The sequence below is a fragment of the Phyllostomus discolor genome, chromosome 7, assembly GCF_004126475.2.
Source record: "Phyllostomus discolor isolate MPI-MPIP mPhyDis1 chromosome 7, mPhyDis1.pri.v3, whole genome shotgun sequence".
Lineage (NCBI taxonomy): Eukaryota > Metazoa > Chordata > Mammalia > Chiroptera > Phyllostomidae > Phyllostomus > Phyllostomus discolor.
In genome coordinates, this window is record NC_040909.2 from 26,865,994 (window position 1) to 26,879,903 (window position 13,910).

Below are 13,910 nucleotides of genomic sequence, written 5' to 3' on the forward strand. Positions count from 1 at the left end.
GAGCCCCAGTACCCAGAAGGCTCCGGGGCACGATCTGGACCCCCACACGCTGCGCCTCAGTCCGCCTGCGCCCCTCAGCCTCGCGGGGCAGTGCTTAGGCCTCCTGAGGCTCGCTGCCACCTTTGACTTTTCTTTTCTCCGGTTGCCCAGTCGAGGCCGGGCAACGGGCACGAGCAGACCACCCAGCACCCCAAAAGTGGTGCCAGAAGAGCAGCCTCTGCCCCTCAAGCCCCGTCAGCTCAGCGGGAACTGCTAGCTGCCGCCATCATGGTGAGTTGAGGAGGAGGCCTGAGGGGCAAAACAGCATGGCCGAAACTCGGTGTTTGGGGGGAAGGTGAGGCGCGGAGGGAAGCTGAAAGTGGGGTCACCCAGCTTTCCTGTCAGAGGCACCTGCCTAGGTCTGCCTCAGGCCATGTTCTAAGCTGGGGAGAGGCAGCCCTCTGGCGGCTGGGGCGCGGCCTATTAGGCGCAGCCGGGCAGGTGAGGAGGAGCACGTTGCTGGGAATGTGGTGGCAGGGGGCGGGCAGCCCTGTGGACCTGTTCGGGCCGTCCCCGGGCCGACCACGTGCAAGGCCCGCGGCCTTCGCGCCGTCGCCGCCTCCCGCCGCAGCGCGAACTAGGCTGCGGAGAACGGGCCCAGGTTCTCCGTCCGGCTGGGATGTGGGGTGCGAGGTACCCGGCTCCCGCCCCTCCCCCACCCCGCAGGCCTCTTTTCCCGCTCTTACCCTGTGGGGACGAGGCAGGAGGCCTCCGCGAGGTGGCGTCGGGCGCGCCGCCATGAAACGCCACGTGGCGCGACTTTCTGAGGGACATCCTTACTGATTCAGAGAGCCCGAGTTTTCTCAGAAAGCGGCGCCCTTCTGGCCCTTGTGAGGGCTGAGGTGGTGGGGTTCGGGGGAGGCACAGGGCGGGAATGGCTTCAAACTGAGGTGTCCGGAAGGCGGGGCCTGGGAGCTGAGTGAGGGGCCGGGGCCGAAGTGGCCCAAGTGCTTTTGGGGGTGGCCCCTCCTTCTGGCCCTGGGGTGTGGGGCGGCTTCAGGCCCAAAACCCGCCTGTCGCCCGCTTTGCTGCGTGAGGGTAGCGTGAATCGCCTTTGCTTCTGAGGGACCGCGGGTTTGGGAAGTTGAGGAATTTGTACTGGGGGAAGTTTTCCTCTGTACGTAAACTAGAGAGCTTTAGACCAAGTGTACGTATGGGAATATTTTGGGGGTGTATATATATGAGTGTAAATGGAGAGAGTTGATTGCCTACCATCACAAAATAAAAGTCTGTGAAGACTTGATTAATCATTAAGTCACAAATGCATCATATATCGTTTGTGTTTATTATAATTATTATTTTCTCTATTTTTAGAGGTAAAAGGAGAAAACAGTTTTATTAGTACATACTGAAATAAAAAATTTAAACGTAAGCAATTTGTAATAACTACTAGTCATGTAGTTATCCATATTAATATTTAATAATCACTATTGCTATAAATGCAATAATTTTTTTCACTTTCAGAGGAAAAGGGGGACAGTGCTAATGATAGCTTACTGATGTTTTTCTAATTATACAATTAACATTCAACATAAAAAAGTAGAGGTCTATCTTAACCCCAGCACCTGTTAAAATTTTTTTAAGATTTTATTTTTAGGGAGGGGAGGGAGGGAGTGAGAAAGAAAGAGAAAGAAGAAGGAAGGAAGGAAGGAAGGAGCAAGAAAGAAAAGGAAGGAAACAAGGAAGGAAGGAAGGAAACAGAAACATCAATGTGCGGTTGCTATGCCCCATGGCCTGCAACCCAGGCAGGTGCCCTGACTGGGAATTGAACCTGCGATGGTTTGGTTCACAGCCCGCGCTCAATCTTGACACTGAGCTACGCCAGCCAGGAAATTTTTTATGTCTGTGCTTTACCGGATTGTTTTTGTGCATATATTGCATATAAATAGGTAAATTTTATTTTACAAAAGTTGTACTATGCAATACTATCTTACAACTTCCATTTTTCACTTAATATAGTGGACATTATTTGAAAGGTGAATTTAAAATAATTTTGGATATATGAGAATATAAGATTGTATCAATACTTATTTTAGCAAACTGCCTTATAATGAATACTTTTTTCTACATTAAAACAATATTGTGATGGGTATTTTTGTGCAAGTGTTTTGACATGCTTGTTCTATTAATTCCTTGAAATAAATTGCTAGTAGACTCACAGGGTGTGTTGTGCCCATTTTATAATAATTTTAAGTGACACACCTTTCCAAATTACTTTTGATGAATTAAAGCAGTCACCAGTGTATGTATTCCCACTGATGGTATGTAATCCATTCTCCATTTAAGTTGCCAGTCTAGTAGCAGGAAAATAATTCACTGTGTTGATGCACTTTTTTTTATTAGTGAAATAGAAGTTTGTCATTAGCTTTTAAAATTTTTTCTTTATAAATTCTTAAGCTACCTTTCTATTTGGATACTTATTTTTTCTTAATGATTTTTAAGAACTCTATTAATATGAACCATTTGTCATATGTAATAGAAAAAATTTAGTGGTGATAAGCAAGAGGCCTTTATTTCTAATTTCAATGGAAATGACTATAATGTTTCACTTTAACCTGAGGATGACTTAGAATTATATCGACAGCAAATAAGATTAATTTATTTCTATTGTACTTGGGATTTTTGAATTTTAAAAATGCTGTATTTTTATCAAATGTTTTCAACAGTGAATTATAAAAACAGGTTTCCTAAGAATGAGCCATCCTTGCATTTCCAATATAAACTTTCAGGGTTTTTTTTTAAGTATGCTACTGGAATTTTGCATTTTTCTTGGGGAACAGTGGGCCATCTTAATCAGATTTTGATATTCAGATGGTGTTAGTTTTATAAAATGAATTGAGAAATATTCTTTTTTCCCCCTGGAAGTTTTTGTTTGTTTGTTTTTTGTTTTAAGAAAAACATTTGAACGTGCTTTCTCTGCCACTTTCTCTTACACTTACCATTGTTTCTGTCTTGGTGCCCTGCACCCTAAACAAATTATTTCTTTACAGTTTGAAAAAAACTCCCAATCAAATTGACCTGGGAGGCAAGGGTTCTTCCTTAAGACTTGTTTTCAAAGATTTGCATTTCTCTAGAAAGTGAGCCATTTCAAGAGTTTCAAATTTATTCCCATTGAGCATATAAATAGCATTCTTTCATAATCATGTTCATATCCTTTTTTTCGTGACTAGTGTATGTTTGCTTTCTTGCCATTTTTCTTGTTCTGCTTTTACCAGGATTGTTTATTGTTTGGATTTTTCCTCCAAGAGTTTACTCTTGGATTTACTTAAATATTTTATTCTGATTTTCATTTCCTATTGCTTATTTTCTGCATTTTTCTTTATTAGCTCCTTCCTTCTAAGGGTATAACAGGAATACAAATTGTAGAGTTGTTGGAGGGTCAATGTATATAGATCTCAGTTTGCTTGCATGTAGACGAAGTAGTTGAATGAAATAAAACTGTCAAACAGCTGACATCCCAAGAGCTTTAGTGACAATGTTTTCTTTTTCTGCTGGTACTGTCATTTGGTTATCCAGCTATAACAGGGAATATATTACTGTAAATAGCAGTGATGAGAATTGTGTGTATTGTGGCCTCCAGTTTCACCCCTATTTAACATCTCAGCATTACTCATTTTGAAACCCGCCAAGTGCTTGAAGATATAATTAAGAAAAATAATTAGTTCTTACATTTAACTTACATGTAATTTATTTGCTTTATACTTATGATGGTTAGATTAATACTCCAACATCAAACTTTTTGCTTTCTTGTGGAGTACTTTTTGGCTATAGTTTAAAGTAACTGAAGATTTTCTATTGGTTATGGATGTTACATTTATAAATTATAATTATAAATACACAGGAGTTTAAAAATCCCTGCTGTTCAGTCTTGTTAGAGTACTTTGCTTACTTTGTTAGCTTCGAGTGCCACCTGCTGGCTAAGGACTAGGACCTGAGGGTGCCTTAATTTAAGGCATTATGACACTGGTAAAATGATTTGATGGGTTTTATTTATATTTAATATCCCAAATAAACACGTGGCCAATCTGACCAACCCAACTCCAAGCCAAACTTCCTATAATATCTAACGGCTTTTTTTTTTCCTTTCCTCCAATCACCATTTGGTTCTTTCAAGTATTCATTTTACTTTTGTAAATAGAATGTGAAACTTAGAACTTTCCCTCTTCAGTTCTGGCGACACTATCAAAGCGTTTCTTGACCCTGACCCTATGCAAATTTTGGACCAGATAAGTCTTTGTTGTGGTGGGCTGTCCTTTGATTGTAGATATTTATTGTATCCCTTGCCTGCAAAACCTCCCCTGGTTGACAATCATTACATTATCGTGACCCTTTATAATCTGCCACAGTGTTATGGTCTGATGTTACACCTACAAATTGAAAAAAATTCTTTTGTGACTCACAGATAATACTGTAAATAGTTATTAAATTAAAGGATATCCAAAATTCATCCACAAATGAAGAGAAAATTGAGAAGGAGAAAAGAAAGTCTGCAGTAGTTTCAGAACCACTATTTTGTGTTTTTAATTAAGCTAATTGAAAGGGATTGATAAATTGTTTATAGTAATGGAAACCTAGTCGAATTCTCAATAGTTCAAGATATGTGACTTCTGTAAGATAGTCCCATTTAGAAAAAAAGTTAAAATTATAAAAAATTTGTTTTTATGCTTTTTAATGGAAAAACTTGAGAAATAGTTTACTCTTCCACTTTATGGTCATGAAATGTCACCCACAATTAAAGGAAAGAATTAGAGAATGTTCAAATGGAAGCATAGAATGGCAATTATAAGCATACATTAATATAACAAAGCCAAAATGCTTAATAAACTTGGTGATTTGACGATTTTTATTTCATCTCATTAATATAGCAGTTTGTAGAATCTTAAATTTACCAGTAAGTTCTAGCACATAACAAAGTAGGAATTTTACCTACTTTGTCATTTTTACTAATTTCTATAAAAAGTACTGTGCTTGCTTTTTAAAAAGTATGTAGCAGTTGGTTTCTTTTGTCCTTGTTTTACTTCATAAATAGATATAGTAGCTTTATCTCTTTTTGCAGCCTTTTGTACTTAGCTCTTATATTCAGTAGGCACTTTATAAATGAGTTTCAAGTGAGTGGATATGGCATAAAATAATTTCTTGAAGTTCCAACTCAAATTAGTTGCTAATTAATAAAGTGTCTAAAAATAAGTTAATAGTAAGACCAGGAAATAAACTTTCTTAACCTATTGAAAATTCAAATAACAGGACACTAACTTATATTGGCATACTCTTTTTAAAAGGAATTCACAGATGTTATCTCACTTCATTCTCAAAGCAATTTTCCCAGAAATAAACAGCTGCAAAGTAAGTGGCTTATAACCCAGTAAGGGATATGAACCTACATCTCATGACTAAATCAGTTTTTGTTTCATTATGCTATATTGCCTTTCCAACATATATTATCAGTAAATTCTGCCTCAAAGAATTTACATTAAACTTAGTGTGGGAAGACTAAAGACAGAGTCCTGACCAGAATCCAAAAAATAATGAGTTTCATGTGTGGGTCTCTTTTTCTGAACATAAAGATGGTATCATATCTATCAGTCCACTGTGAAAATGAGAATTATGAGTAGGACTGATTCGGTATAATTCAAGAATATGTTGTTTCTAAGGATGCTTTGAATTATACCCTAGCATTAGGAGAAAGGATGATAAGTCCTTTTTAGCAGGAACTCCAATATGGGAGCAAATAATGTTTTCATGATGCACTTTCCAAAATAAAACAGGCCTACTAACACACGGATTTTATATTATAAAATTTATGTTAATTTGGGGGAATAGAAAAATGAGACAAAAATGGTTTAAAACTTAGATTAAAATTTTGTCTATTTAAAAGATTTACCATAATTTAAAGTTACTTGTAAAATTAAAGTTTACTTATTGGTAAAGAACAGTATGACTTCAGTAATTTTATTTTTTACAAACATGAATTTACTAATTATTTTCTATCAGTTTACATAGTATTTTCACAAGCTCAGTATAAAATCAGTGTTCTACCATAGCATTGTATAAGAAAATGTTTTATACTTTAAAAGCAAAAATTATATTTCACATTGTGTATGGTTTTTGCTTGTATATCTAGTGATAATATCTGTTTACCAAATTACAGTCTGCTGCAAATTCTGAGACTCCAAAGCCAACCATCTCCAGAGAGGCCAGCACCCAATCCTCCTCATCTACGACCAGCCAAGGCTATGTTTTACCTGAAGGCAAAATCATGCCAAACACCGTTTTTGTTGGTGGAATTGATGTTAGGGTATTGTATTCATTTAATTTATTTAAAAATATATTTTGTGAAGAATGAGATTTTAGCTCTTGCAGACATAAGGGGTTTTTTTGTACTTAGTGCAGGTTTGGAATTAGTTTTGTATTTAACCTCTGGGGACTAAAAATATCTTTGACAAAGAGCTACAGGTAGTTTGGGGATACTTGAGGAAAATAGTTCCACATTATCAACTCTTTTATAGCATAATTGACATATTTGAATGCTGAATATTTGAAATCAAATTCTTTCCCATAGATGGATGAAACAGAAATCAGAAGTTTCTTTGCTAGGTATGGTTCAGTGAAAGAAGTGAAGATAATCACGGATCGAACTGGTGTGTCCAAAGGGTAAGTAAAATATATGTTAAGTATAAATTATAAATTATATGTGAATTAGTCTGTAGAGTATGAGGCAGAATTCAAAACTGGTGGTCTTATACTTGTGTAAATGAAGTTTGTTACTTTGTTAATTTCTTTCATGTAGAGGATAAGTTTGTTGCCAGCTCTTTTGTTTAATCATTTTCCTAGTATTTGTATTTAAATTTTTTCCATCTTCATTTACTTCATCTATATGGATTAATCAGTTGTTTTAAAGAACTGTTTTCTTTGCATATTTCATAGTATCTTAAATTGTAATGTCTTGTCATAGGTAATAAATTAAATTTAGGATCATAGATGGGAATTCTGTGTTAATGAGTAAGGTTCCCACACTACTTTGTAAGAAAAAAAACGGTACTATTTCTAGATTATCTATCATGTACATCTTTAAAATACTTATCTCACTATATTCTTCATCCTTTATCATTATGACTTTTGTTAATTCTTAGAATACTAGTAGTTGTAAAACATGCACTTTTACACATCATTTATCTGCCTTTCTAGCTACGGATTTGTTTCATTTTATAATGACGTGGATGTGCAGAAGATAGTAGAAGTAAGTAATTTTATGGAAAAATCTCTTAATTAGATTATGGATGTAATGTTTAGTATTGTGTGAGTCCTGAATATATATTCAGTCTTGTATAAAATATAGAGATAGGTGTACTTCCTTTCTGAAAAACAAACTTGAGCAATCTTGCATAATTTGTGAGACCCTATCTATTTTTTGTTGGGCCAGTCTTACATAAGACATAGAGATACCATTTCTTTTTGAAATCCAAATTTGAGTAATCTTACATAATCTGTGAGAATGTATTTTTGATTGGGCATCTAGCTTCATAAACTAGGGATAGAATGTAAAAGTTTTTGATCAAATTGCACATCTCTCAACACTTAGAGTAGTGAGGTAAGTAAGGTTCTGATAAATTCTGATTTACTGTGCTTTTACCACTGATCTCCTTGATAATAGAAATTTTAGATTTGGGGTATTAAAGTCTTGGAAGTAAGACTTTGAAATTGATTATACTTTTGTTGCTATTTTATTTTCAGTCACAGATAAATTTCCATGGTAAAAAGCTGAAACTGGGCCCTGCAATCAGGAAACAAAATTTATGTGAGTAAAGAAAGGATTTTTTCTTGTTGACACACGTGTAGCTATTTAGAGAACTAATACTAAGCTTTGTTTTCTTTTTATTCTTTAAAAAGGTACTTATCATGTGCAGCAACGCCCTTTGGTTTTTAATCCTCCTCCTCCGCCACAGTTTCAGAGTGTGTGGAGTAATCCAAATGCTGAAACTTACATGCAGCCTCCAACCATGATGAATCCTATAACTCAGTACGTTCAGGTAAGAATTACCTACATTCTTGTATTTTTCATTTATTAGTTTCATTTATTTTGGAGATTTTATATGTGGGGGCACTTAAAAATAATCTAGTCTCACTTTTACTCTCTATGGAATTATATCCATAATTTCCGTAATAAGTGATAATACTGTTCCTGTTTGAATACTTTGAATAATGGAAAATCTCTTCTTTTTTTAAATCTGTCAATCTTAGTGTTCCTTATTCTAAGCTAAAATCTGCTTCTATATGTTTGTAAGCCTTTATCTTGAAATTGACCTATGTGTAACCACATAGAAAATACCTTTTCTTTTTTTCCCTTTCTATAATAACTCATAAAATATTTCAAGGCAGCTTTTCTTATGGTGTGCCTGGTTTATTTCTAAGGTAAGCCATTTGTCTAGTTATTTTTCATTTGCAATAATTTCCAGATGCCTCCCATATAGATTGCTGAATTATGGATGTATTCTGGTTCTAGAATGGATAGGTTTCTGATGACTTAGCTGTATTTTTAAACTCTTGTCAGTCTGGCATACGAGGTAAAATCTGGTTATGGTTACTTTAATATTTGAACTGGTGTGTGGAATATTTACTATCTCCTATTGATGATAAATAACTTTAATTTTCATTTTACTTTATTCCATTTAAAAGACATTTTATTTGTGAGAAAAGAAACAAAACAACAATGAAATAGTGCTGCAGTGTCTCTTCTTTGTTTACATTTTCCATCTTCCTAAAGTGTAGGGTATATTTCTTTTCTTATTTTTCTTGCTCTAAACATGGCTAGAAGAATAAACCCACTATTCCTAAGATTTATTATGAGTTATTATCTATTCTGGGTGTATTCATGTATTCTACTACCTAGAAGTTTTTAATCAATAATATTTACTGAAAGATGTACTATATTTTACTGTCTCCTTTCCAGTTTTGGGTTATATATTGCCTTAATGTTTAGAAGTAAAATATGGAAAGAGCCATAAAATCTGTAGGAAGACTCTACATTGACTACACATTACCCTATGATGATGTCAAAGAAATACAAAATTGCCTAAAAGTATTTCTACAAGAAATAGCAGGTGTATAAATACAGCTTCAACATAGAAAACTATCCTAATAGAGCCTTGTCACCAGTGTAAGAAAGAACTTAGTGGGGATACACATACATATAAGATAAACATAAGCTGGAAAAGTCAGTCACTTCCCTTATTTATTCCTTACTCCTAGAGAACACTTGTTTTTTTAAATGAAACCAGTCACTCAGATAGGATCTGGTATCATATATAGAAAAGTAATTAAGACTTCTTTATTTTTATAGTTTTGTTCTTTTGGGAAAACTATTTCTCCTTTTCTAATTTTTATACATATACTTTGCTAATATCTTCTTTCTGAAACGTTACTTTCAGGCATATCCTCCTTATCCAAGTTCACCAGTTCAGGTCATCACCGGATATCAGCTGCCTGTGTACAATTATCAGGTGATTTAAGAGGGAACAAAATCATTTACTTTGGAATATTATTGAGGCCTTTATTTATGTAAATTTCCCCAATAGTTTGCCATTTAAACTAGTTGAGTATGCCTGGAATTTAATTGAAAACTTTGAATTAAATTTTTTGTATTATTAGAAATAATGGAATGGTATTTTGACAAGGATGTACTTAGCAAGAAGTTTTCTCTTGTACTGTCTTACAATATTTGGTGTCCCCTTCATAATTCTTCATCCTTGCTGTCCAACAGCTGAAACACTCAGACTGACTTTTACACATTTTACTAGGAGAATAGGTTAAAATAAAATGATTACTCAACTCTTAGAGCATTGACTTCCAATTATATTTGCTTGTTTTAGCTGACTACTACAAGACAGTAGTTCTCTGAATTTCTGCTCATAGATTTAATCTACTCATATCTTTGTGAAAAGTGTAGGAACAGTTAAATAATGATTACCTTTTCTAAAAAATTTTAATTGTATTTTTTTCCATTACCATTTAGTCCCCTTATACCCCTTTCCTCACCCTGCCATTACCACACTGTTGTCCATGAGTCCTTTCTCCTTTTTGCTCAGTCCCTCCACCTTTAACCTCCACTCCCACCCTCACCCCACTTTAGCTGTAATCCAGCTTTCTGTGAGTCTGTCTCTAACTTGCCTTTTTTGTTTGTTTTTTAAGATGCCACCACAATGGCCCACTGGGGAACAAAGGAGCTATGTTATACCTCCAGTAAGTTGAATTAGCCAAATATATACTTTCTGTTTTTTAAAGTATTTTTTAACTATCAAATATTTCTTGACCTTTTGCCGTATCATATATGCCTAGAAACATTTTGAGTTGTCCTTTCACATTATATGTTACGTTTTTCTAATTTCTTTGTCAATTCAAATGTATGCCCCCATGGGAGAAACTGGTTTGTTTTCAGCTTGTTTTTGTGTGCTTAAGCAATGGCTGCTCTTCATACAACAGATGTTCAATTAGTTACTGATAGAATACAAAACTGAAGAAAGGTAGTAGTAATACCTGTGATAATGGGATTCTAGGATTTAGAATTAGTGTTGAATCTGCTTGTAGTTTTCTACCTACAAAAAATCTGTTGAAGCAAAGTAATATTTTGCTGTGATACAGTTACATGTTATATAAGAAAAGGAATAAAACAAGAGTGCTAACTCTAAAATACCTGAGTCTTTATTACTTTTGGTCTTCATCAGGACTGGATATTTGAAGGACATGAGTTAAAATTCTCAGGCATTGGGAAGATACCCTCACTAACATTTTGAAGTTTGTTGTTGTTGTTGTTTTAAGAGCCCTTCTAATTCTAATTGCGTTGAGTCTTAAAAGATATTTCAAAATAAAAGACTGTTACTGCATTTCAGTTATTCAGTTTTAAATGAAGTTTCTGTGCTAATGTAATTGAACTTCAATTCGACCCATATTTAAACTTGTAATATCAACTTGCCATTTTGAAGAATAGATTGTTTGGAAATATATATAATGTACATCTCTTTAATTATACTCTTATCATTTTAAATGTAGGTTTATACAGCTGTTAACTACCACTGTAGTGAAGTTGATTCAGGAGCTGAAGTGTTGACTGGTGAATGCTCAGTTCATGAAGCTACTCCATCATCTGGAAATGGCCCACAAAAGGCAAACATACAATTTTGTTTATTAATATTTTCATATTTTTTACATTTTAGTAATAGTCCTTTGAGAAGTAAGCATCTTTTCTAAGTTTAAATATGGAAACTATAAATGAGTTTGAATAATTGACTGATAATTCTTCAGTTTATGTTAAAGCAGATGAAATTTTAGGCACCCCCAAACCTTCAGTGCATACATACAATTTCTGATCCAGTAGTCCTTTCCTCTGTTCCATTTTCATTTTTTTCTTTGTTTAACCATACTTTAATAAATATTGTATTAACCTGATTTAGCAGAATTCAATGGGCAGACTTCCTCAAGTCTCCCAATCTGCAAAAGAGGGATTAGTATGAATTGTGCCTGTTTTTTTAAACCAATTTAAACATTTATTTAGCTAAATAATAGCATACAATTGCTTTTACAGTATTTTTTCTATAATGTTACATGTGGTGGATTTCAGGAGTGATGGAGTCACTAGTAATATTTAAAATACTGAAGAGTTGTGTTTTTTATCACTACAGTACATTTCCTTTAATAACAGTGCTCTCAGTTTTGAATGAATTCTCTTAAGCTTAATTGAATGAGTGAAAATATGGGTAACAGTGGGGAATTTTCATTGTAGTATGTGGACTTTTCCCAAGTGTTTTTCAGTGGGAAAAAAAGTTGAAAACTACTGAACTATAGGGTGAAAAAATTCCCTGATTTGATATATGATTTGAAATTTGGAAAAATGTTAAAATAGCTCAAAGTATAATTATAATATCAGGTTTTTATCTTGGATATTTTTTCTTGAAATGTTTGAAGTTCAGTGTTTCTTATCTAACAGGAAAAATCAAAGAGCCTTGAGCAAAGGGTTTCACTTTGAGCAAATCTTAGGGTTTCACTAAATTGAGCTTTTTTGAAAAGTTCTTTCGTTGTTGTTCAATTACAGTTGTCTGCATTTTCCCCCTACCCCAGCCAAATAACATCAATTGAGCTTTTTAAACCAGTACTCTGTCACTAAGGTTCTAAAGTATTTCTTCAGTTTGGTAGAAAAGTTACATCTAAAAGACATGTGGTAAGAATTATGAATTCCATAAGAATTCTTTAGAAATAAGTATTCATTCATTTCTTTAGAAATAATGTACTCATTAAATTTTATATTTAAAAAGCTTGTTAACACTAAGTGAAAGGAGTAATCTTTACATGACCAAAAACTTTGTGTTTCAGAAATCTGTGGACCGAAGCATACAGACCGTAGTATCTTGTCTGTTTAATCCAGAGAACAGACTTAGAAACTCTGTTGTTACTCAAGATGACTACTTCAAGGTATGAAAGGAATAGTACACAGGACAAAAAGTACATTTGCCAGCTGTGAAGCATCTTTTTTTCCTGTGGTATATACATTTTGAGATTATATAGAGTGTTTAATTGAACTTTTGACATTCGACTGTAACCAAAATTTTACTTGGCAGTGCATTTTATGCTGCTCAAATCTTGATACAGTTTTGTTCTTAGGGAACAAACCTTTAGTGGGAGCTTTTAACTGAAAGACTTTGTGAAAGAAAAGAGTTGAAAGAGAATGTTAGAGGAAATAGAAAAGTTTAAATACAGAAAGCAGCACTTAAAGAGTACCAGATGGACTTCTGTTAGTAAAAACAAAACTTTTCAAAAAACTAAATTTTTTCACCAGCTGTCTTTGGGTCATCGTTGCCAAACATAAAGAATCTGCATCAAATGGTCTGATTCTAAACCCTCAGTTTCTGATGTTACCAAGATTTCTTCTTAAATTGTTGCATAAAAGTAGTTATTGGTACATTTGTTATCTGAGTTCAGGAATATTTCCCCAGATGGGTCACTTTTCTCTTATTCGTAGTTTTTAAACCTGAAGTAAATATTTTAAGTATTTTGCAACTCTCTTAGGTCATAGTGATAATAGGAAATTTTTAATGAAGTAAAAAGGACTGATTTTGTCTCTTCTAGGATAAAAGAGTGCATCATTTTAGAAGAAGTCGAGCAGTGCTTAAATCTGTTTGATCCTCTCTTCTAACTTTCTAGTCTCATGGGAAGTTGCTGGTTTTGAATATTAAGAAGAGACCGAAAGTTTTTCACTATTATAGAAATTTAATTGAATATTGATAAATCACATTAAGACTATACAAGCTGTATTAGATTGCCTAGTTTTATTTTACACTGAAACTGTTTTTCATTAGATGTTTATTTAGAAACTGGTTCTGTGTTGACTATGTAGTTGAAAGTAAAAAATAATTGAGACTGAAAGGAACAACTTTAAGATTTATCTGCAAGGATTTTTTAAAAATTGAAATTGACATTTTCACAGCTTAAAAGCAAATGCTGATTTTCAAAAAATTGTTTTAGGAAACCTATTTTGAAAGGTCAGAGTTTTGATAGAATATAAGCATTTTATTTCTCCAGCAAGTACCTGTGAATAGTACAGTATTTACAATATTGTGCTTTACATTTATGATTTGTCTAGAAATTTACCATAAAAGCATAGTTTTTAAAACTGCATTTTTTAAAATCAGTGGCACTCAATATATAGTTAGTTTTATTGAAGTCTTCCTCATCTAAACCCAGTAAAACCAATTCTAAAACAGTCCGATCAGTGGGTCTTATGTTTATTAGTTGGAAATACTTTATCTTTTATCTAGAATCCACACTTAGATATCCTATTTGAATGGGATGGTAATTAGATAACTAAAATTCTAGACCTAATTTTT

The 13,910-nt window shown here is 34.3% G+C and overlaps 1 protein-coding gene across 1 annotated transcript; it reads left to right on the forward strand.

Annotated features, from left to right (window-relative positions):
* The first annotated feature begins 504 nt into the window (after positions 1 to 504).
* DAZL (deleted in azoospermia like) lies at positions 505 to 13,910 on the forward strand. The gene is made up of 11 exons (XM_036031652.1): positions 505 to 672; positions 6,188 to 6,334; positions 6,599 to 6,690; positions 7,225 to 7,276; positions 7,771 to 7,834; positions 7,927 to 8,066; positions 9,465 to 9,536; positions 10,225 to 10,275; positions 11,083 to 11,196; positions 12,400 to 12,498; positions 13,153 to 13,910. The coding sequence occupies exons 1-11, from the start codon at positions 505 to 507 to the stop codon at positions 13,204 to 13,206; spliced, it is 1,053 nt and encodes a 350-aa protein (XP_035887545.1). The 3' UTR covers positions 13,207 to 13,910.

What these genes read in the sequence shown, in the direction of transcription:
- DAZL (XM_036031652.1), top strand. Translation starts at nt 505, where the DNA reads ATGTGGTGGCAGGGGGCGGGCAGCCCTGTGGACCTGTTCGGGCCGTCC. An exon ending in CTATAACTCAGTACGTTCAG is followed by an intron (nt 8,067 to 9,464) that starts GTAAGAATTACC and finishes CGTTACTTTCAG; the next exon opens with GCATATCCTCCTTATCCAAG. An exon ending in TGCCTGTGTACAATTATCAG is followed by an intron (nt 9,537 to 10,224) that starts GTGATTTAAGAG and finishes TTGTTTTTTAAG; the next exon opens with ATGCCACCACAATGGCCCAC.